Source organism: Macrotis lagotis, chromosome X (assembly GCF_037893015.1).
Source record: "Macrotis lagotis isolate mMagLag1 chromosome X, bilby.v1.9.chrom.fasta, whole genome shotgun sequence".
Taxonomy (NCBI): Eukaryota; Metazoa; Chordata; class Mammalia; order Peramelemorphia; family Peramelidae; genus Macrotis; species Macrotis lagotis.
The window spans coordinates 483,676,498-483,698,390 of record NC_133666.1 but is presented as its reverse complement, the minus strand read 5'-3'; the positions used below and the strand labels follow the sequence as shown (position 1 = coordinate 483,698,390).

General features: G+C 31.9%; 1 protein-coding gene across 4 annotated transcripts in view; it reads right to left on the bottom strand.

Annotated features, from left to right (window-relative positions):
- Positions 1 to 21,893, bottom strand: part of CCDC102B (coiled-coil domain containing 102B) — an 836,813-nt gene that overhangs the window by 245,700 nt on the left and 569,220 nt on the right. For all 4 annotated transcript variants that reach the window (XM_074208366.1, XM_074208368.1, XM_074208367.1 and 1 more), the window contains one exon: positions 12,190 to 12,293. In XM_074208366.1, coding sequence (XP_074064467.1) covers positions 12,190 to 12,293 — 104 coding nt within the window. The remainder of the gene's footprint in view (positions 1 to 12,189; positions 12,294 to 21,893) is intronic.

Here is a 21,893-nt window from a genome sequence, read left to right as displayed (position 1 = left end):
AGTTGAAGTTGCAGATAAAAATCTATGATAAAGGCTAAATTACATTTAAGCTGACAATAAAAATGATAGTGATTGATAATAAAACTAAACTATCGATGCACATGTCTCTTGTAGATGTAATTTAATTTGGCTTTGGATACCACAATTGGAATAACATATACTTTATGATAAAAAGATAAACAGGAAGACTTATTCTACAGAATTCATTTATTATCGTAATAACTGATGACCAGTATGTAAATGAAAGCATATTAAGCAAAATTCATAAATTTATTTTCTCCCTGTAACATTATTTCAGTTTTCATGAACATGAGATTAAAGGAGTTTAAATTCACTCTGTGCTGATAGATTATATTTTCTTCATACTTTACTGACAACAACACTTAATTATGGGTCTCAGCAGAATACTGAAATCTTTCTCACATTGATTCAAGGCTATTAGTATAAATGTCTTGTTTGAATTATAGCTATTCCTGCTTTCTTTCCAGTTTTATTCCTTTCTGTGGGATTAGGTCATTTGACAGGGTTTGTCAGCATTAGAAAATGCTTCATGTCTCAAATACTGTCACCCAGGCAGAATATAGTAAAATAAAGGTAATTCTATTTTAAATAAAGACTAAGATATAGCATTTGATAACCTTTATTTACCATCTCCACTTTTAACCAAATTAGATAATTATTTTAAATGTTTGACATTTTTAAAGGTTAGTTTTAGAAAGTATAATACTTCTTGAATACAGCAAAACTTTTTTAAGTAAGAAATTTATAATCAACTATGATGTCTAGATGTTTAAAGACCTTAATTTTAAAGACCTTAATGATTGTAATAAATTCCAGTGGAGGTTTGGTAAGAGATAAAAATAAGCACCATAGTTCTTTCCTGTTCATTCGGCCCTGATAAAATGGTTAAAGGGTCTTTCAAACTACTGTCAACATGATATTTTTGATTTTGCTAGAAAGAAATGATTACTGTTCATACAATTCCCCATAATATATTTTGGGTTGCTGCTATGATTGAAAAAAATGTAGATTTTATTTAGATCTGATCATGTACTTTTAGCACAATGTACCCCTTCAAAAATAAACAAATCTGGCTTGTCTTTAGAGTTATTTCTTTTTTTTTAAACCACTGAGATACAAAGACTAAATCAGAATGAATAAATTAACTAAAAGCAATCACAGAAAGTTTTAAATTAGGGAACTGAAAGAGATCTTAGATATCATCAGGTTCCAAAGCAATATTTATACAGACTGAAGAACTGAAGCCAAGTAAAATTAAATGATTTCCGAAAGATGATAACTCTAGTAAATGATAGAGACATAATTCAAATTAAGAAATCTGTATTCTAAATATAGTTCTTCTATACCCAGTTAAACATAGCATTCCATTTTTAACAGTTTTCTTGAACACAACAATCAAAATAAAAGTTATCACTTGTAGAATTTGTCCTGGAGCTAAAATTATCTGTGAAGATTATGTTCCTTTTGCAGACTTAGTAAGCAGTACAAATTGAGTTCAGACTACTCTTCTATGTACTGAAGGAGATTCAGATTTTTGTAAGACAAAATTCCAATAGGAAAGGAGTCTAGAGAAGTGAATTTGAGTTGCTAATTTTTTCATGACTAAGTTTTCTAGCAGGTATATATCCAAAGCAAAAGAATCAGTAAATACTACTAGAAGAAATCTAAAGAGAAACTCCACCATAACTAAACTCCCTCACATTCTCTCTCCCAGAATTAGATAATCTAATTACAAAAATAAACAAGAAAAAAATTGAGGAGGTGAACAAAATTTAGAAAAGTTAAATGAAATGCACCTCTGAAGAAAACTGAATGGGGATAGAAAGAAATATAGTTTTTTCTGTGGTACATGACACCTACACAAAAATCAGTCATATAATGTGGCATTAAATATTTCATGATCAAATGCAGAAAGGAAGAAATGTTAAATGTATCCTTTTGAGATCATGATGCAATAAAACTTCTGTGCAATAAAGAGTCATGGAGAGATAAGCTTAAAGCTAATTGGAAACTAAATAACCTCATTTTAAATAATGAGTAGATCAAACAACAAACCTTAGAAAGCATCAATGATTTCATCTGAGACGATGGACAATAACGAGAAAACATACTTATATCTCTAAATGGCTAGATGAATAAAAATAGAGAAATAGGAGGTTAATGAATTGGACATGCAACTAAAAAAATTAGAGAAAGAACAAATTAAAACTCCACAATTAAACACCAAATTTGAAATTCTGATAATCAAAGGTGACATTAATAAAATCAAAAACAAGAAAGCTATTCAACTAATAAATAAAATCAAGAATTGGTTTATTAGGGAAAAACCCAAATAATTGGATAAACCTTTGTTTAATTTGAGTACAAAAAAAGAAAACCAAATAATCATTACCAAAAATGAAAAAAGTGAACTTGCTAACCAATGCAGAGCAACTTAGAGTAATGATTGGATATATTTTGTCCAGCTATATGCCAATAAATTGGATGATCTAAATGAAATGAAATGCATGTAAATTTATAAAAAAAATATAACTAAACTGCTCAGATTAAAGGGAGTAAAATTAAGTCCTTAGATAATCCATATTAAAAAAAGATATCGAACAGGACTTCCAGCCAAGATGGTGGAAAGAAGCCAGATACTGTGCTAAGCTCTTCTGGCTTTCCCTCAAAACTAACATAAACCAAGCCTCTTAACAAGGTTTGTCATAGAGGTGCATGAGAAAGTCAGGGATAAAGAGCTGAGACCCAGCATAGGGGCAAGGGGATGAGGCCTAGGGACTAAGCTGAAAATAGTGGCAGAAGCTTCGGCTGTGTGCACTGTGGCAGGGAGAGTTCCATCACGGCAGGTGAAAGAGCTCCAGCCTAGTGGCTAGAGGCTACACATCTATTTGGTCTAGAAAGAGATCCATGGCTGGTTCAGAGGACCAGGTCATGAGCCTCCATGTTTTCAGCTGTCCTCATGTTTCCATTTGAGTCCCTTGCTCCACATTCCTGTAGGAGAAAGTCACTCTGCCCTGAATAAACACATTAACAGCTGCTCACAACCCCACTCCAGCAACAGATCTCCCCCAGTGCTAATTGATTATTAAGTAGATTAATTATATATACCCCCAGAGGCCAGGCCACATTGTTCAAGGGCAACCCAGATCCTGCCACCCCCTCACTCCCCCCACTCCCAGGTCTAGGGAGTAGGCCACTAATAAAGGTCACAGATAATCCAGAGAAAGTATCTGGTATTCCCTACATGCTAGCCCACTTGGATTTACTAAGCTCAGTGAGCAAAACCCCAAGGGATCTCAATACCAATGGTATGTGAACCAGCCCTTCCCCCAACATGAGATCCTAGGAAAAGGGCCCAAAATGAAGAAATGCCAGCAGAAAGCATGATGCATTGAATGTAAAGCTGAAGCATCTTAAATCAGAGAGGACTACAGCTACAAAGGAAATATGAATTGGTCTCTAGTCCTGAATGACTTTTTAAAAGAGATCAGGAAGGACTTAAAAATCAAATGCAATAATTAGGGAAAGAAATGCAAGAGAAAATTAACTTCTTCCAACAAGAAAACAAATCCCTTGAAAATTCAATTGGACAAATGCATAAAAAATATAAAGCACAACTGGGCAAATGGAAAATGCCTTCAAAAATAGAATGGACCAATTGGAAAAGGAGTTGCAAAGGGAAATGAAGAAAACTCTTCACTTAAAAAGAGATTGGAATCTGTGAAAACTAATGACTTCATAAGGTACTAAGAATCTCTTAAACAGAATTTTTACAAAATAGAAGAACATATAAAATTCTTCACTGACTAAAAAACTGACCTTGAGAATAGATCCAGGAGAGACAATTTAAGAAACATAGGGCATCTAGAAAACATTGGGAGGAAAGGAAAAAGAAAAGCCTGGATCCATACTACAGGATATAGAAGAGGAGAATCAACCAGATATCATGGAACCAGAGGGCAAAATAATTACATTGATCCTCTCCTGAAAGGAATCTCAAAATGAAAACACCAAGGAATATTATGGTCAAACTCCAGAACTATCAGATAAAGGAGAAATGCAAGGAGTCAGAAACAGTTTAGATACCAAGAGGCCATAGTAAAGATTACACAGGACTTGGCTACATCAACATCAAGGGATTGAAGGGCCTAGAATATGATACTCTGAAGAGCAAGGGAGCTTGGAATGAAGTAAAAAATTCACTATCTAACAAAACTGGGCCTTCTCTTCCAGGGGAAAAGATGCACATTTAACAAAATAGAAGACTTTCCTGATGAAAAGACCAGAATTAAATAGAAAATATGCACTTCTAACAGGAGACTCAAGAGATACTCAAGGTCAAAAGAGGAAAAGAATAAACAAACTGATTTTCAATAAAATGAAATGGGCTATATTCCTACCTGGGAGAAAGATTCTCTTAACTCTTGAAAATTGTAACTCTATTAGAAGGAATATACTTAAAAGTAATGGATAATCATGATTTATTGGTGACTCTGATAGAATGATTATAAAACATAACTACATAAAAATGGAGGACAGGAAAGAGAATGGAGGATGGGAGAGATTAAATGGGGTAAATTATGTCATATGAAGAAGTGTGAAGGACCTAATGCAATAAAGGGAAAGAATGGAGCAACTGAGAAGCGTCTGAATTTTAATATAATCAGATTTGGCTCAAAGAGCAATTGACATACATTCATTCAGCTGAGGTTAGAAAATTACCTTACCTTCAAGAATTAAGAGATTGAAAGTAGAGGGGGAGGAAAAGAGGAATGGATAGAAAGAAGAGAAGGAAGAAGGGGCAAAGGGAAAGGGGAAAGAATGGAGAGGGGGTGAATTTGTGTGGGCAAACACACTGAAAGAACGTATTCGGAAACAAAACACTGGGAAATAAAATTAAGATGAAAAAGGGGAAAAATACAGAGTGAAGATAGCATGGAGGACAAATAAGAGTTAGTAATTGTAATTTGGAATGTGAATGGAATGAATTCTCCCATCAAAAGTAAGCAAAAGGCAGAGTGGATTAAAAATGAGAATCCTACAAAATGCTACTTACAAGAAACTCAGTGGATGCAGAAAGATACATGCAGAGTAAAGGTAATAGATTGGAGCAGATTATATTATGCTTCAGCTGAAGTAAAAAAGATAGTGATAGCAATCCTTATTTCATGTGAAACAGTAGCAAAAATAGATTTCATTAAAAGATCAACACTATATACATACATATATACATATATATATATATGTGTATATATATATATATATATATATATATATACACATATCAAGTGGTATAGCATCCAAATTCTTGTAGGATAAGCACAATAAATTACAGGAAGACATAGACATCAAAACTCTACTGGTGAGAAACTTCAATTTTCCAGTCTCACAATTAGATAAAACTAACCATAAAATAAATAAGAAGGAAGTTAAGGAGATAAATAGAATGTTAGAAAGCCAAGCCATGATAGACTTTTGGAGAAAATTGAACAGACATAAGAGTATACCTTTTGTTACCTGAAGTACATGGCACCTACACAAAAATTGACCATGTACTCAGACAGAAAAACTTCATAATCAAATGCAGAATGGTAGAAACAGTGAACAGTCCCTTTCAGACCATAATGCAATAAAAATCACGTGCAATAATGGGACAAGGAGAGATAGACCTAAAACTAATTAGAAGCTAAATAACCTTGCTTTAATTAATCAGTGGATCATACAACAAATAATTGATAGAATTAAGGATTTCATCCTAGAAGATGACTAAAATGAGACAATATATCAAAATTTGTGAGATGTAGTCAGAACAGTTATTAGGGGATATATTATACCTCTAAATGTTTACATGCATAAAATAGTGAAAGAGGAACTCAAAAGAAAATAACTAAAAAATCTAGAGAAATAATAAATTAAAAACCCCCAATTAAATACCAAATTAGCAATTCTAAAATTTAAAGGATACATTAATAAAAATGAAAGCAAAACAATTGAAGTAAATAAATAGAACCAATAGTTTTAGGAAAAAACAATAAAATAGATAAAACTTTGGTTGACTTGATTTTCAAAAAAGAAAGAAAAAAACCAAATTACTAATGTCAAAAGTGAAAAAGGTGAACTCATTAACAATGAGGAAGAAATTAAAGTGATAACTCAGAATTATTTTGTCCTATTATATGCCAAAAATTTGACAATCTAAGCAAATGAGTGAATATTTACAAAAATACATGGTGCACAGGTTAAATGAAGAGAAAATTAAATCCCCAAATTATACTATCTCAGAAAAAAGAAATTCAACAATCCATTAATGAATTCCCCAAGAAAATATTTCCATGGCCAGAATGATTCACAAGTGAATTCTCTCAAACTTTTAAGGAACAATTCATTTCAATTTTATATAAAAAATAGGTGAAGATGGAATTCTGCCTAATTCCATCTATGATAAATTTATGGTGCTGATACCTACACCAGGAAGAGTCAAATCAGAGAAAGAAAATTATAGACCAATTTCTCTAATAAATATCGATGTAAAAATCTTAAATAAAATAGCAATTATCATTAGGAAAATATACTATGACCAAGCTGGATTTATTCCAGCAATGCAGGGTTGGTTCAATATGAGGAAAGCTGTCAATACAAATGACTATATCAATAACAAAAATAACAGAAATCATATGATTATCTGAATAGATGTTAAAAAAAGCTTTTGCGAAAAAAACAGAACCCATTCCTCCTAAAAACACTAGAGAGCATAAGAATAAATGAACTGTTCCTTAGCAGGATAAACAGTATCTATTTGAAACCATCAACAGGCATTATATGCAATGGGGATAAGCTAGAATCATTCCCAATAAGATCAAAATGAAACAAGGTTGCCTCTTATCCCCACTAGGATTTAATATTTTATTTGAAATGTTAGCTTTAGCAATAAGAGAAGAAAAAGAAACTGAACAAATTAGAATTGGGAAGGAAGAAACAAAAGTCTCACTTTTTGCAGATGACATGATGGGATACCTAGAGAACCCTAAAAAATCATCTCAAAATTCCTGGAAGCAATTATCAACTTTAGCAAAGTCACAAGATATAAAATAAACTCACATAAATCCTCAGCATTTCTATATATTAATAACAAGATATAGCAGCAAGAGCTAGAAAGAGTAGTAACATTGAAAATAGTTTTATACAACATAAAATACTTGGGAGTATACCTGCCAAGGCAGACTCTGAAACTCTGAAAACAACTATAAAAGAGTTTTCAAACAAATAAAATCATATCTAAAAACCTTTCAAATATCAACAGCTCATCATAGGCTGAGGTAAAAATGATGATTCTACCTAAATTAAACTACTTATTTAGTGCAATACCAATCAAACTTCCAAAACTTACTTTAGTGAGCTAGAAAAAATTGTAACTAAATTCATTTGGAAAAAGTCAAGAATATTAAGGGATTCAATGAAAAAATGCAAAAGAAGCTTACCAGATCTAGAAATATATTATTAAAAAACAATCATCAAGACTGCCTGTTATTGGATAAGAATTAGAGTGGTAAAGCAGTGGAATATACTAGATGAAAAGAGATAGCAGGAAATGATTGTAGTAATCTGTTGTTTGATAAACCCAAAAAAGTTCAGTTTCTGAGATAAGAACTTCCTATTCAATAAAAACTGCTGGAAAAACTATAAAATGATATGATAGCAATTTGGATTAGATCAACTTCTCACAGCATATACCAAGATCAAAATGGGTGCAGGATTTACACATAAAAGTCAATAGTATAAGCAAACTAAGAGAAACAGGAATAGTATCCCTGTCAGATCTATGGAAAGAGGAAAAGTTTATGACCATGGAAGAGATTAGAGACATCATTAAAAACAAAATACATCAATATTCATTAGGGAGATTTGTCTATAATTTTCTTTGTCTATTTTAATTCTTCCTGGTTTAGGCATCAACACCATTTTGGTGCTAAAAAAAGAATTTGACAGAAATCCTTCTCTTCATATTTTTTAATATAGGTTTTGTAGAATAGGAATTAATTGTTCCTGAAATGTTTGGAAGAAATCACTTGTAAATCCATCTGAACCTGAAACCTTTTTCTTAAGGAGTTTAGTGATTGATTCTTCATTTTCTTATTCTGAAATGGGGTTATTATTTAAGTATGTCATTTCCTCTTTTGTTAATCTGAGCAGTCTTCTTCAGAAGTCTATTGTAACTGTTTACTAATATTTTATTCACTTTCTAACTTAGTTCTTATTTATTTTGTTGTTAGATTTAGTTCTGAGGGGGGGGGTTGAGACCCCCCCCTTATTAGAATTTTACTCCATATGTCTCCTTGTAATTCACTCAACTATTCCTCTAGAAATCTGGATGCTATACCACTAGGTGCATACATGACTAATAATGATATGGCTTCATTAGCTTTGGTGCCTTTAAGAAGTTTCCTTCCTTATCCTTTCTAATGAGATCATTTTTTTGCTTTTGCTTTATCTGATATAAGGATTGCTACCCCTGATGATTTTACTTCAGCTGAAGCATACTATATTTTACTTCATCATTTTACTTTTACCTTGTGTGTGTATCTCTCTGCTTCAAATATATTTCTTATAAACAACATATTGTAGGATTTTGTTTTTTAATCAATTCTGTTATCTGCTTCCATTTTATGGGACAGTTCATCCCATTCACATTTACAGTTAAGTTTGCTAGTTCTGTTTTTCCCACCCTGCTATCTTTCCTCATTTATAATTTTCTTTCCTTTTCTCTTATTCATCCTCACCAAAGTTTTGCTCCCTTTACCCTTCAACTTTTATTTTACAATTTAACTTCAAGTTTATTTTCACTTATACCATTGTCTTCCTTTTTATCAGTACCTTAGTCCTTCATCTCTTCCTTTCCCTGCCCCCCCACAGAGTAGGATAGATTTTTTTTTTAAACCCAAGTGGGAATATATCTTACTCTCTCTGAATCAAATACATTGAATACAATTTATTCAGTGTTCACACCCTCCCTTTTCTCCCTCTAAAATTATAAATCTTTGTGCTTCTTTACCTGGTGTTATTACACATGCTATTAATTTGGTATAATTGATCACAGCTTAATTAATTGATTGCTTGATAAACTCCTGTTATCAAAGTATGATCACATATTGATTGATTGATTGAAACGCAGCATTGCCTCAAAGTCACTAGGTACCTTCACATACTTTTCAAGACTCTTGAATTACATAAAATTATAATCAATTATTTTCCTTACCCCCATTTCAAGTACCCTGCAAGGACATACAATTCTCAAGTGTCAAAGTATCAACCAAAGCCATATCATTTCATGAACTATTTGAATCTTTTCCCCCAAGCATATTTCCTCCTACACTTCCACCTTCCCTCCAAGCATACTTAACCCTTTGTTAAGTAAAGTATGGATTAAGTAAGGTACAATTAAATTAACTAATAAGTATCTCACCCCCCCCCCCCAGTTCTTAACCCCTTCTTAAATAATGTATGGATTAAGTTCAACCCTGACTTAATTCTTACAGTTGATTTAGTTACCTATAAGAATCTGAAAGGGCTATAAGTACTGGAAAGTTCTTAATGACTAAATTTGCACTCCACCACCAAGAATACTTTCTCCCACAATCCTCCTCCTTTAGTTCTCCAACCATGGTATTTAAACCACCTCTAACAAAAGTAAGGATTAATCACTTCCTAATCTCTTTATGTCTAGCACATCTTTGTAGGTCCTCCCCACTACACTGTTCCTATAGTAAGACAAACCTCTAAGTATCTACTAAGGTAAAGTCACTGATTTAATTAACAATAGAGTCTCTAAGTACTCTACTGGGACATTCTGAAGGTCTCTCATAAGAATTTTACCATTTTTTTTCTAAGGTATGGAATCACTAGCTAAGGATTGCCCAGCATCTGATACCTTCTTCAGAGAAAGTGCTGAAGACATAATTAAAGACATAATTAAAATAGCTTAATGGAAAAGTGAGACACATAATTTTATATCAAACACCCCAGCCCTTTGCACCTGAACTATTTGTCTCAAACATAGTCATGTCATTTTGGTCTTCTTCAAAAGGAGGACAGGAATTAACCATATCCATATCCTCTAAATTCAATCTCTTTGACTATATCAAACCTTTAACTATTCTACATGAAATACAATAATTTGAAGAGTGTGTACAATTTATGTTCTTGATTATCCTTTGTTTTGTTTTTTCCTTTTCTGGGTATATTTTCCTACTTCTCTTGAATCCTGTATTTGTAGATTTAATTCTCTGTTTAGTTTCTCTTTTTATCAGGAAATTCTGGAAATCCTGTATTTCACTGAACCATTGAATGTCCCTCCTTTCCCATAATTGAATATATTGTCTTTTTGTATGCTACTAAATTCTTGGTTGCAATCCAAGATCCTTTGTCCACCCAAAATATGATATTCCAGGTTTATAGATAACTTTAATTACTTTATCTGAAAACTGCTTTTTTATATAATTGGACCAGTTGTCAATTAGAGAATGACATGTAGTCTTATAAATTTTTCACTCTTCCCAATATATCAAAAACAATAGCAGTGAAATTAGTTTTCCAACTTTTTGCATTCCTACTAATCTTGGTTGCATCAATGTTTTTGTATAAAACCTTTTTTAAATTTAATCTAGTTGAAATTATGTATTTTGTAATTTATAATGTTCTGAATCTCTTACTTGGTTATAAAATCCCCTCTTCTCTCTATAGAGCTGCCTTATGATATTCTTTATCTCTGAATCCTGTACCTATTTTGACCTTATCTTGATTTGTGTGAAGTCATCTAGGTTTTGTCATGCTATTTTCTTGTTTTATCAGCAGTATTTGTCAAATACTGATTTCTTATACCAGAAGTTAGAATGTTTGGGCAAAATATATATATATAGATATATATTTCAAAGAAATATTTCAATATCTCAAGAAAAAATAAATGATTGATAAATGCAATGACTTATGATTCATAAACATGTTTATCATAATAACCATGTGAGGTTATGAAAGTTTTACCATTCCTATGAGAGATGAAGTGAATAGTTTATGACCACATAGCTACTGGATGAAAGTAACAGAATTTGTTTACAAAGTCAGTGTCTTTCACATAATGTAATACATGAATTTATTTATAATATGATAACATATACATATATAAATATATCTAGATATGTATAAATATGAATATATGCATATATTCATATTTATTTGTTCTTACTAAAGAAACACTAAATTAATATTTAGATATACAGTGTAAAATTGGATTTAATACTATAAATCTCATCTGTAATATTTGGTTTTGAATACACATACCCATATACGTGTATATGTTTGCATTGCAATTTGTACCTCTCCCTTCTCCCAGATCAAAAAAGAAAGAAAACCTTGAGAATAAATAACCATATTTAAGTAAAAGAAATCCAGGCAATGGGGTTAAGTGACTTGCCAAAAGTCACACAACTAGGTAATCATTATGTGTCTGAATCCGAATTTGAACTCAGTCCTCCTGGCTTGAAGGTCAGTGCTCTATCTACTGCACCACCTAGTTTCTCCCTACAAAACATTTTTAAGAACTTGAATTCACAAAAGGCTTACTGCCTAAAAGAAGCGTAAAACTGAAGACTAAATTCCTATTGACAAAAAAAATAAATAAATCAACCACGAGAAAAAACTGCAGTTTTACAAATATATGAAAACTAAATATCCAGAAGTTTCTTGGTAATAATGGGATCATAAATATAGAAATAGAAGGTATTGTAGGGGTCATCTAATTCAATTTTCTCATCTTACAAATAAGTAAATGAAATTTATAGAAATACAAATCACATATAACCGTAAATGACAAAGTGAGGATTTTTACTCTAGTCTTCTGATTTCAAAGACATTTTTATCACTATATGATACTGGTTCCCTATCACAATCTGACAGTATGAAATTCTAATGGAATGCATCATAATTTTCTATAAATCCCCTTTTTTCAATATCCCAGTCTATGAAGTGCAACTCTTACAAATAATAAGTATGTAAGAAAATAAGAAAACTAATTAATTGATGATTGATGGAAATGCGATTACATTTAGAAGTAAAAGAGCATATTTTTGCATTCCCACAGATTCAAGGTTGAACAAAATGTTACTGCATAATCATTACCTTCTTTGTAGATGATTGACCTGAAGCTGCAGATTATCATTCATTTCTATTTGTTCATCCAGAGATCGCTGTAGTTTATGAATCTGATTTAGTGAGTCATCAAGCTAAAAAACAAAATAGGAAAATGTTTGATTTAAGATGATTCCAAAGAGTGAATTTTTTAAAATATTTAATTTCAAAATTAAGAAAACCTAGGAACTTTTAAAGAATTTGATATTGGTTATTTAAATTTTGGAAGAAAATCATGGTTAATATCTAGGGAATGCTTGAATTTTTTTTCTCTCATTTTAGCATTACTTAAAACAGTGTCAAATACTTTCCTAATTTATTTCAAGATTTATGTTGTCAGACTGCCTTTGTTACAGAATCTTCTTAGAAAAGAATGAATAATGTTATAGAACTTGAACATATGAGATAAGCTCATCTAATCTTTTTTTTATCAAAGAAAGCACTGAGACAGAGAGGTTAATTTTAGTGAATTAGTGGGATATGAAACTTTGTTCATGGAGTTTGTTGCTAATGAAGCTAGGGATGGAATCTAGCTCTGCAATAGAAATCACTGTGATTATTAGAAACTAAAGCAAAATAAAATGGTATCATATAGTATGAGAAATCTGGATTTGAGTTAGAAGACCAATATTCTAAACTTACTCTTCCACTTAGTGTCTACATGACACTGGACAAGCTATTTACTTTATTAGAAACTCAGGTTCTTCATATGTAAAATGAAGGATATAGATGAAATTACTTCTTTCATCTATTACATTGTAAAATTATAATACCATTAATGACATATAATATTTATATCATACTTAGAATGTTGTAAATTGTTTTATAAAATTAATCTCATTTAAATTTCATAATAATCTTGTGACATAGGTGCTTTTATTCCTTTTTTATGAATGGGAAAACAGAAACAGAGAAGACTTGCTTGCCTAGGATCACAAAATTAATAAGACTGAGGTCAAATTTGAACCCAGATCCTACTGCCATTATTTGAGTCACTAACCTGTCAGAAGACATTCAGGAGACTTTTCACTATTCTATTTATTGTATTGCACAGTTTTTGAAAGATAAATATTTGGTAGTTTTGGAAGTGAATTAGAATGTCTCTGAAATCTCAAGGATAGACAAATCCCTACCCTATGATCTCTCATTTTCATTGATTTGCATGTAATCATTGTATAATAGGTATAAAAGTGAAAAGGATCTCAAAATCCATGATTTTTCATAGACATATATATATATATATATAGTTATATATGATTATTAAAGATTATGCAAAAGCATAAATAGTAAATATAAGCTTATGTGTATATATAAGTATTCACTGATATACATTTATACATTATATACAATTATGTGCATATATTTTATATATATATATATATATATATATATGTAGCTAATCTATATATACATATCTGTATGCTTTTTGAAGTACCAGAAAGATGAAAACTAAGGCAGTAGGTCCTGATTAATTACAGAATTGCTAAATTATATGAATGTAGTTTTTCTACTCATCTTCATATATGATAAATTAAGTTTCAAGACCCCATGAAATCTATCCACCAATTTTATAATAGGTCCTTACAACTCGTGTTGAAAAAATCTTGAGGTAAATTTAAAGTCTGTACTCTTTCTATGGTAATAATACATTATCTCATTATAATTATTAAGGTAAGGGAAGAGGAAAAAGGGCCAAGGAAAGAACTTCATAGGATACACCTATTAAATGATGTGAGAGAAAGCCCAGGGCTCTACAAGGACACTATTTCTAAACTCTTTTATAGTCTCTCATATACTCTTCTGGCTATATTTCTCCCTTCTACAATTAATCTTCCAGATAACTAGGAAAGCAATCTTCATAAAGTACAGGTTGGATCATGCTATTTCTCTATTTATCAAATTCAGTGCTGATGATTGGGGTCAGGCAGGAGTTAGGACTGTAATCAGTAATTTAGAAGATTTAAGGAACTGAGTTGAGTTATATTCAAGTTAACTTTTGAAGGTTCTCTATATTTTAGCTCCCTATTTCATTGTGTGTATCTCTTGGACCTGAGAGTTTGGGCACCCTATCCTTCTCTGCCTGTTTAGTTTTTGCACTCTACATTTATCTTGGTATAATCCATGTGCCTTTTTTATACTTGTTCTTTTTCCATAAGACTTTGCATGTTCCACAGAGAAAAACATTGCCCTCTCTTCATTCAAGGATATTCCTGATCCCTGAAAAATGCCATTTAACTTAGGTAACATGATACAGGAAGAAAAAATGAGTCAAAGAAGATATCAGAACAAAAAAGGAGAACCTTGAGTTCAGTATCATAGAAGTCAAGGAAAAAGAAAGTGCCACGTAAAAGGTGGTTGATTTAATTTTGATTCAATAAAGTAAGTTGAAAACCAAATTTCATAGCTGCAATCACATTTAAACCATATCCAAAATGTCAAGGACTTCCACAGTACTCAGACCATAAACCGTTTTCCATCAAAATCAGGCCATGGGGTGAAAATGGATCTGAATAAGGTGGTGATAAGGATGTCATTGAACATCACTTCCCTCCCTATAATAAAGATATTGTGCAAGTCATACCATCATTCATTTGATGTCATGATGTCATGATCCTCCTTCATTTTGCAGTACAACAACAATAATTCTAAAATGATCATGATATTTTAACCATTGACTTTGTATCTGTTATTTCATAGTCAACTTCATTTTAATCATGTTATTAACTGATATTCATCCAGTACCATCCAATTTTATTTTATTTTTGGACAAAATATTCATGATGGAGATGTAAGGATATCGAATAATTCATTAGTGCTAGTTTTCTTTTATTTCTTTGTCTCTCCTTTAAAATATTTTATACCTTGAATTCTACCACTCTCTCATTTCCACTCACTTTTACACTGAAAATTGAAAATTAAAGTATATTCAATTTGTATTATCTTTTCATTAATGAAATTTTTTGACTTTGTGTTTTTCAACAGATAAGGAGATATATATATGTATATACATATACATATACATATATATATATATATATATATATATAATGTGAAATTAATTTCATACTCCTCTGCTGTTACTCTCCCTATGTGTGTTTAAGGCAAGATGCCTAAGTATTCCACAAAATAACTGGTTTAGGCCAGTGGACATAACACTGAATTTTGAGGGACAAGCTGGCAAATATTTATTGTAAAATCATGGTCTCATCACTTCCCCTCTCTTTACCTCACTTTCCTCAGTTTCAAAAGTGGGTGATAAGAATTGAATTTATCTTGAAAGTTGTGAGGGAAAAAATTTCAACATTAAAGCATTTTGTAAATATAATTATCATTGTTGGCACCTCTGGCTATAAGAGGAAATCACTCTTGATTTATTTATGGCATATATGAAAATCTGCAAGCTATTCTTCCTATTTGATATGTTCTAGTTACTTTGATAGTGAGAATGTTAATTTTGTTGTAGTTCATTTCTTCAAGGTCTGAAAAATATCAAAAGTAGGATAATATTTCACGAAGTGAAAATAATAAAATAATTCAAATCTGTGTCCAAAAACATTTATTTTATTATACCCACCTTTATTCAAATACCATATTAAATGTTATAATGCAATAATGGCAGCTAAGTACACAGAACAGTATACAGGACTCTAGATCTGGAGTTCGGAAGATCTGAGTTTAAATCCTGCCACAGACACTTTAAATTGGGTCACTCTAGGTAAGTCATTTAACCCCGTTTGTTCCAAATTTCCTAATCTGCAAAATGAGAGAATAAAATTGCAACCCATTTTGGTATTTTTGCCACATAAGTAGGGCCATAATGTCACATGACTTAACAACAAAAGAAAATATTCATTTTTATGAAAAGCATATTGTCAAAACAAGAAAAGAAGATTTTTAAAGTTTCATGATGATTTTTACTTCCAGGGACATTTTGAAGTTTTACTGAAAAAAATAATTCTACTCAAATGCTATTATCAATTCTGAATGGCTTTGGAAAGAATTTTTCAAAAAGGACTTGAAATTTTTTCTTAATGAGGTCAACATAAAAATTCCATTGCAAAACAGCATTCATATTTGCTAGTTATACCATCAATTCAATAACAACTCAAATTGTTAAAATCATAAGTAATATCAAGCTGCTTTATAATCTTTCCTAGAAATCAAAAATTAAAACAATAGCAAAATTATTATTCCCATACAAATTTGCAATGGATATATTTTCTTAGTTCAAACTACAGTTCCACTTGCTATTTTCAACCTCAATGCAAATGTAAAAGAAATTTCCACATCTTGAAATTCATTTATGAATCCTGTCTTAAAATACTGGAGCTTCCACCTTTTTTTGCATTTGAAAATGGTAATATGAAATGAAATTTTATAATTTAAGAAAAATTTAATAAATTTAATAAAGAATAATTTAATAGAATTCTATAAATGCCTAGCTAGTAGTGCAGATACTTAGCTAAAATCATGTATTCTGGAACTGATTACAGTATTTGTATAATTATCTCTGTGAAAATATATAGTTATTATTTGCTCAATATTAAGAGATGAATATTTACAATATATTTTTATTAGAGGAAATGTGGTTGACAGTGCTTATGAAGTCATCAAGCTGAAGGGCTATACTTCTTGGGCCATTGGCTAGTCTGTGGCAGAATTGGCAGACAGCATTATGAAAAATCTTAGGAGAGTGCATCCAATTTCCACCATGATTAAGGGTCTATATGGCATTAATGAAGATGTCTTCCTTGGTGTCCCTTGTGTCTTGGGACAGAATGGTATTTCTGATGTGGTGAATGTAAATTTGACTGTGGAGGAGGAGGCCCATTTAAAAAAGAGTGCAGAAACACTTTGGGGAATCCAGAAGGAGCTTCAATTTTAAAACTTTAAATGTGCTTCCATTTTACTGTCTTGAGAACACGACAGTGATTAAGGGATTGTGTATGATGTGCTATGGTCAAATCCTTCCTCTGATTTAGTAATTGAACACCAGAAAAGTAAAACTTTTTTATTGTTTTGTTTTGTTTTTATTTTTTATTTTTTATAAATTTATTTTTATTAAAGATATTATTTGTGTTTTACTTTTTCCCCCCAAACTTGCTTCCCTCCCCCCACTCCACCCTACACAGAAAGCACTCTGTCAGTCTTTACTTGGTTTCCATGTTGTACCTTGATCCAAATTGGGTGTGATGAGAGAGAAATCATATCCTTAAAGAAGAGGAGAGAAGTCTAAGAGGTAACAAGATCAGACAATAAGATATCTGTTTTTTTCTAAATTAAAGGGAATAGTCCTTGCACTTTGTTCGAACTCCACAGCTCCTTATCTGGATACAGATGGCACTCTCCTTTGCAGACAGCCCAATACTGTTCCTGATTGTTGCACTGATGGAGTGAGCAAGTCCTTCAAGGTTGAATATCATTCCCATGTTGCTGTTAGGGTGTACAGTGTTTTTCTGCTTCTGCTCATCTCACTCAGCATCAGTTCATGCAAATCCCTCCAGGCTTCCCTGAAATCCCATCCCTCCTTGTTTCTAATAGAACAATAGTGTTCCATGACATGCATATACCACAGTTTGCTAAGCCATTCCCCAATTGAAGGACATTTACTTGATTTCCAATTCTTTGCCACCACAAACAGGGCTGTTATAAATACTTTTGTACAAGTGATGTTTTTACCCTTTTTCATCATCTTCAGAGTATAGACCCAGTAGTGGTATTGCTGGTTCAAAGGGTATGCACATTTTTGTTGCCATTTGGGCATAGTTCCAAATAGCTCTTCAGAAGGGTTGGATGAGTTCACAGCTCCACCAACAGTGTAATAGTGTCCCAGATTTCCCACAACCCTTCCAACAATGATCATTATCCTTCCTGGTCATATTGGCCAATCTGAGAGGTGTAAGGTGGTACCTCAGAGAAGCTTTAATTTGCATTTCTCTAATAATTAATGATTTAGAGCATTTTTTTCATATGGCTATGGATTGCAATGATCTCCTCACCTGTAAGTTGCCTTTGCATATCCTTTGACCATTTGTCAATTGGGGAATGGCTTTCTGTTTTAAAAATATCATTCAGTTCTCTGTATATTTTAGAAATGAGTTCTTTGTCAGAATCATTACTTGTAAAGATTGTTTCCCAATTTACTACATTCCTTTTTATCTTGGTTACATTGGTTTTATCTGTGTAAAAGCTTTTTTAATTTAATGTAATTGAAATCATCTAATTGATTTTTGGTGATGTTCTCCACCTCTTCCTTAGTCATAAACTGCTCCCCTTTCCATAGATCTGACAGATAGACTAATCCTTGATATTCTAATTTGCTTATAGTATTGTTTTTTTTTTATGTCTATGTCCTGTAACCATTTGGATCTTATCTTGGTAAAGGGTGTGAAGTGTTGGTCTAATCTAAGTTTCTTCTATATTAACTTCCAATTATCCCAGAAATTTTTATCAAAGAGGGAGTTTTTATCCCAATGGCCAGACTCTTTGGATTTATCAAACAGCAGATTACTGTAATCATCTCCTGCTTTTACACCTAGTCTATTCCACTGGTCCACCACTCTATTTCTTAGCCAATACCAAACAGTTTTGATGACTGATGCTTTATAATATAATTTTAGATCAGGTAAGGCTAAGCACCTTCTTTTGCACTTTTTTCCATTAAGCTCCTGGCAATTCTTGACTTTTTATTTCTGCATATGAATTTACTTACAATGTTTTCTAACTCGTTAAAGTAATTTTTCAGAATTTTGATTGGTAGGGCACTAAACAGATAGTTTAGTATTGGTAGAATTTTCATTTTTATTATATTAGCTCTACCTATCCATGAGCAGTTGATATTTGCCCAGTTATTTAAATCTGATTTAATTTGTGTGAGAAGTGTTTTATAATTGTTTTCAAAAACATTCTGAGTCTGTCTTGGCAAATAGACTCCCAAATATTTTATATTGTCTGAGGTTACTTTGAATGGGATTTCTCTTTCTAGCTCTTCCTGCTGTTTCTTGCTAGACACATACAGAAAAGTTGAGGACTTATGAGGGTTTAATTTATAACCTGCAACTTTGCTAAAATTTCTAATTGTTTACAGTAGTTTTTTGGATGATTTCTTGGGATTCTCTAGGTAGACCTTCATGTCATCTGCAAAGAGTGAGAGTTTTGTCTCTTCCTTCCCAATTCTAATTTCTTCAATTTCTTTTTCTTCTCTTATTGCTGATGCTAACATTTCTAATACAATATTGAATAGTAGTGGTGATAATGGGCACCCTTGTTTCACCCCTGATTGTATTGGGAATGCCTCTAGCCTCTCCCCATTGAATATAATGCTTGTTGATGGTTTCAAATAGATACTGATAATTATTTTAAGGAACAGTCCATTTATTCCTACACTCTCTAGTGTTTTTATTAGGAATGGATGCTGTATTTTGTCAACAGCTTTTTCAGCATCTATTGATATGATCATATGATTTCAGATAGGTTTGTTGTTGATATAATTTAGTATACTAACAGTTTTCCTAATATTGAACCAACCCTGCATTCCTGGAATAAATCCTACTTGATCATAATGTATTATCCTAGTGATGACTTGTCGTAATCATTTTGCTAAGATTTTATTTAGCATTTTTGCATCTATATTCATTAGGGACATAGTTCTATAATTTTCTTTCTGTTTTAACTCTTCCTGGTTTAGGTAACAGTACCATAGTGGTTTCATAGAAAGAGTTAGGCAGAGTTCCATCTTTGCCTATTTTTCCAGAGAGTTTATATAGGATGGGAACCAATTGTTCCTTAAATGTTTGGTAGAATTCACTTGTGAATCCATCAGACCCTGGACATTTTTTTTAGGGAGTTCAATAATGGTTTGTTGAATTTCTTTTTCTGAGATAGGGTTGTTTAGGTATTTAAACTCTTCTTCATTTAACCTGGGCAACTTATATTTTTGTAAATATTCATCCATTTCATTTAGATTATGAAATTTATTTGCATAGAGTTGGGCAAAATAATTTCAAATTATTAATTTAATTTCCTCCTCATTGGTGGTGAGTTCACCTTTTCCATTTATGATACTAGCAATTTGGTTTTCTGCTTTCTTTTTTTTTAAATCAAATTGACCAGAGGTTTATAAATTTTATTGGTTTTTTCATAATACCAACATTTGGCTTTATTTATTAATTCAATAGGTTTTTTTTTGCTTTCAATTTTGTTAATTTCTCCTTTAATTTTTAGAATTTCAAATTTGGTATTTAACTGGAGATTTTTGATTTGTTCTTTCTCTAATTTTTTTAGTTGCATGTTTAGTTCATTAATTTCCTCTTTATCTAATTTATTCATGTAAGCATTTAGAGCTATAATATATCCCCTGAGAGTCATTTTGAATGAATCCCATAGGTTTTGGTATGTTGTTTCATTATTATCATTATCTAGGATAAAATGGTTAATTCTTTCTATAATTTGTTTTTTGGTCCACTCATTTTTTGAAATGAGGTTATTCAGTTTCCAATTTGCTCTGGGTCTATATCTCCTTGGCCCAGGATTGCATATGACTTTTATTGCATTGTGATCTGAGAAAGATGCATTCACTATTTCTGCCTTTCTGCAGTTGATCATTAGGTTTTTATGCCCTAGTATATGGTCAATTTTTGTATAAGTTCCATGTACTGCAGAGAAAAAGGTATATTCCTTTCTTTCCCCATTCAGTTTTCCCCACAAGTCTACCATATCTATTTTTTCTAGCATTCTATTTACCTCTTTAACTTCTTTCTTCTTTATTTTATGATTCGATTTACATAGATCTGATAGTGGTAGGTTGAGGTCTCCCACTAGTAGAGTTTTGCTGTCTATGTCTTGCTATAGTTCTTTCAGCTTCTCCTCTAAGAATCTGAGTGCTGTCCCACTGGGTGCATATTTATTCAATATTGAAATGACTTTATTGTCTATGGTACCTTTAGGGGGATAAAATTTCCTTCCTTATCTCTTTTAACGCTATCTATTTTTACTGCTGCTTTGTCTCAGATAAGAATTTCTACCCCCTGATTATTTTTTTTTACTTCAGCTAAAGCAAAATATATTTTGCTCCAGCGTTTTACCTTTATATGTATCTCTCTGCTTCAAATGAGTTTCTTGTAAGTAGCATATTGTAGGATTCTGGTTTTTAATCCACTCTGCTATTTGCCTACGTTTTAAGGGAGAGTTCATCCCATTCACATTCAAGGTTATGATTAATAATTCTTTATTACCTTCCATGCTATCTTCCCTCTGTTTGCATTTTTCCCCTTTCCTCCACTTTATCTATATTCCGCAGCATTTTGTTTCTTAATACCACCCCCTTCAATGTGTTTGCCCTCCTATATCACACCCTCCCCTTTCTTTCCCCTTTCCCTTTTTCCCTTTTCCCTTCCTTTCCTTTTGTTATTTCCCCTTCCCTTTTTCTATCACCCCTCCCCTTTTCCCCTTTCAATACTTGAAAGGTTAGTTGTTTTATAAGTTAACTGAGTATGTGTGTAAATTGACTTTAAATCAAGTCTGATGAGAAGAAGATTCAGGTGTTTCTCCTCTACACCCTTCTTCCCCTTTATTACCATAGGCTTTTGGTACCTTTTATTGTAATGAGATTTACCCCATTCAGTCCCCTCCCTCCTCCCATCTCTTTGCTGTCCCCCTTTTTAAGGAGGTAGTGTTTTTTTAGATCATTCTATCTA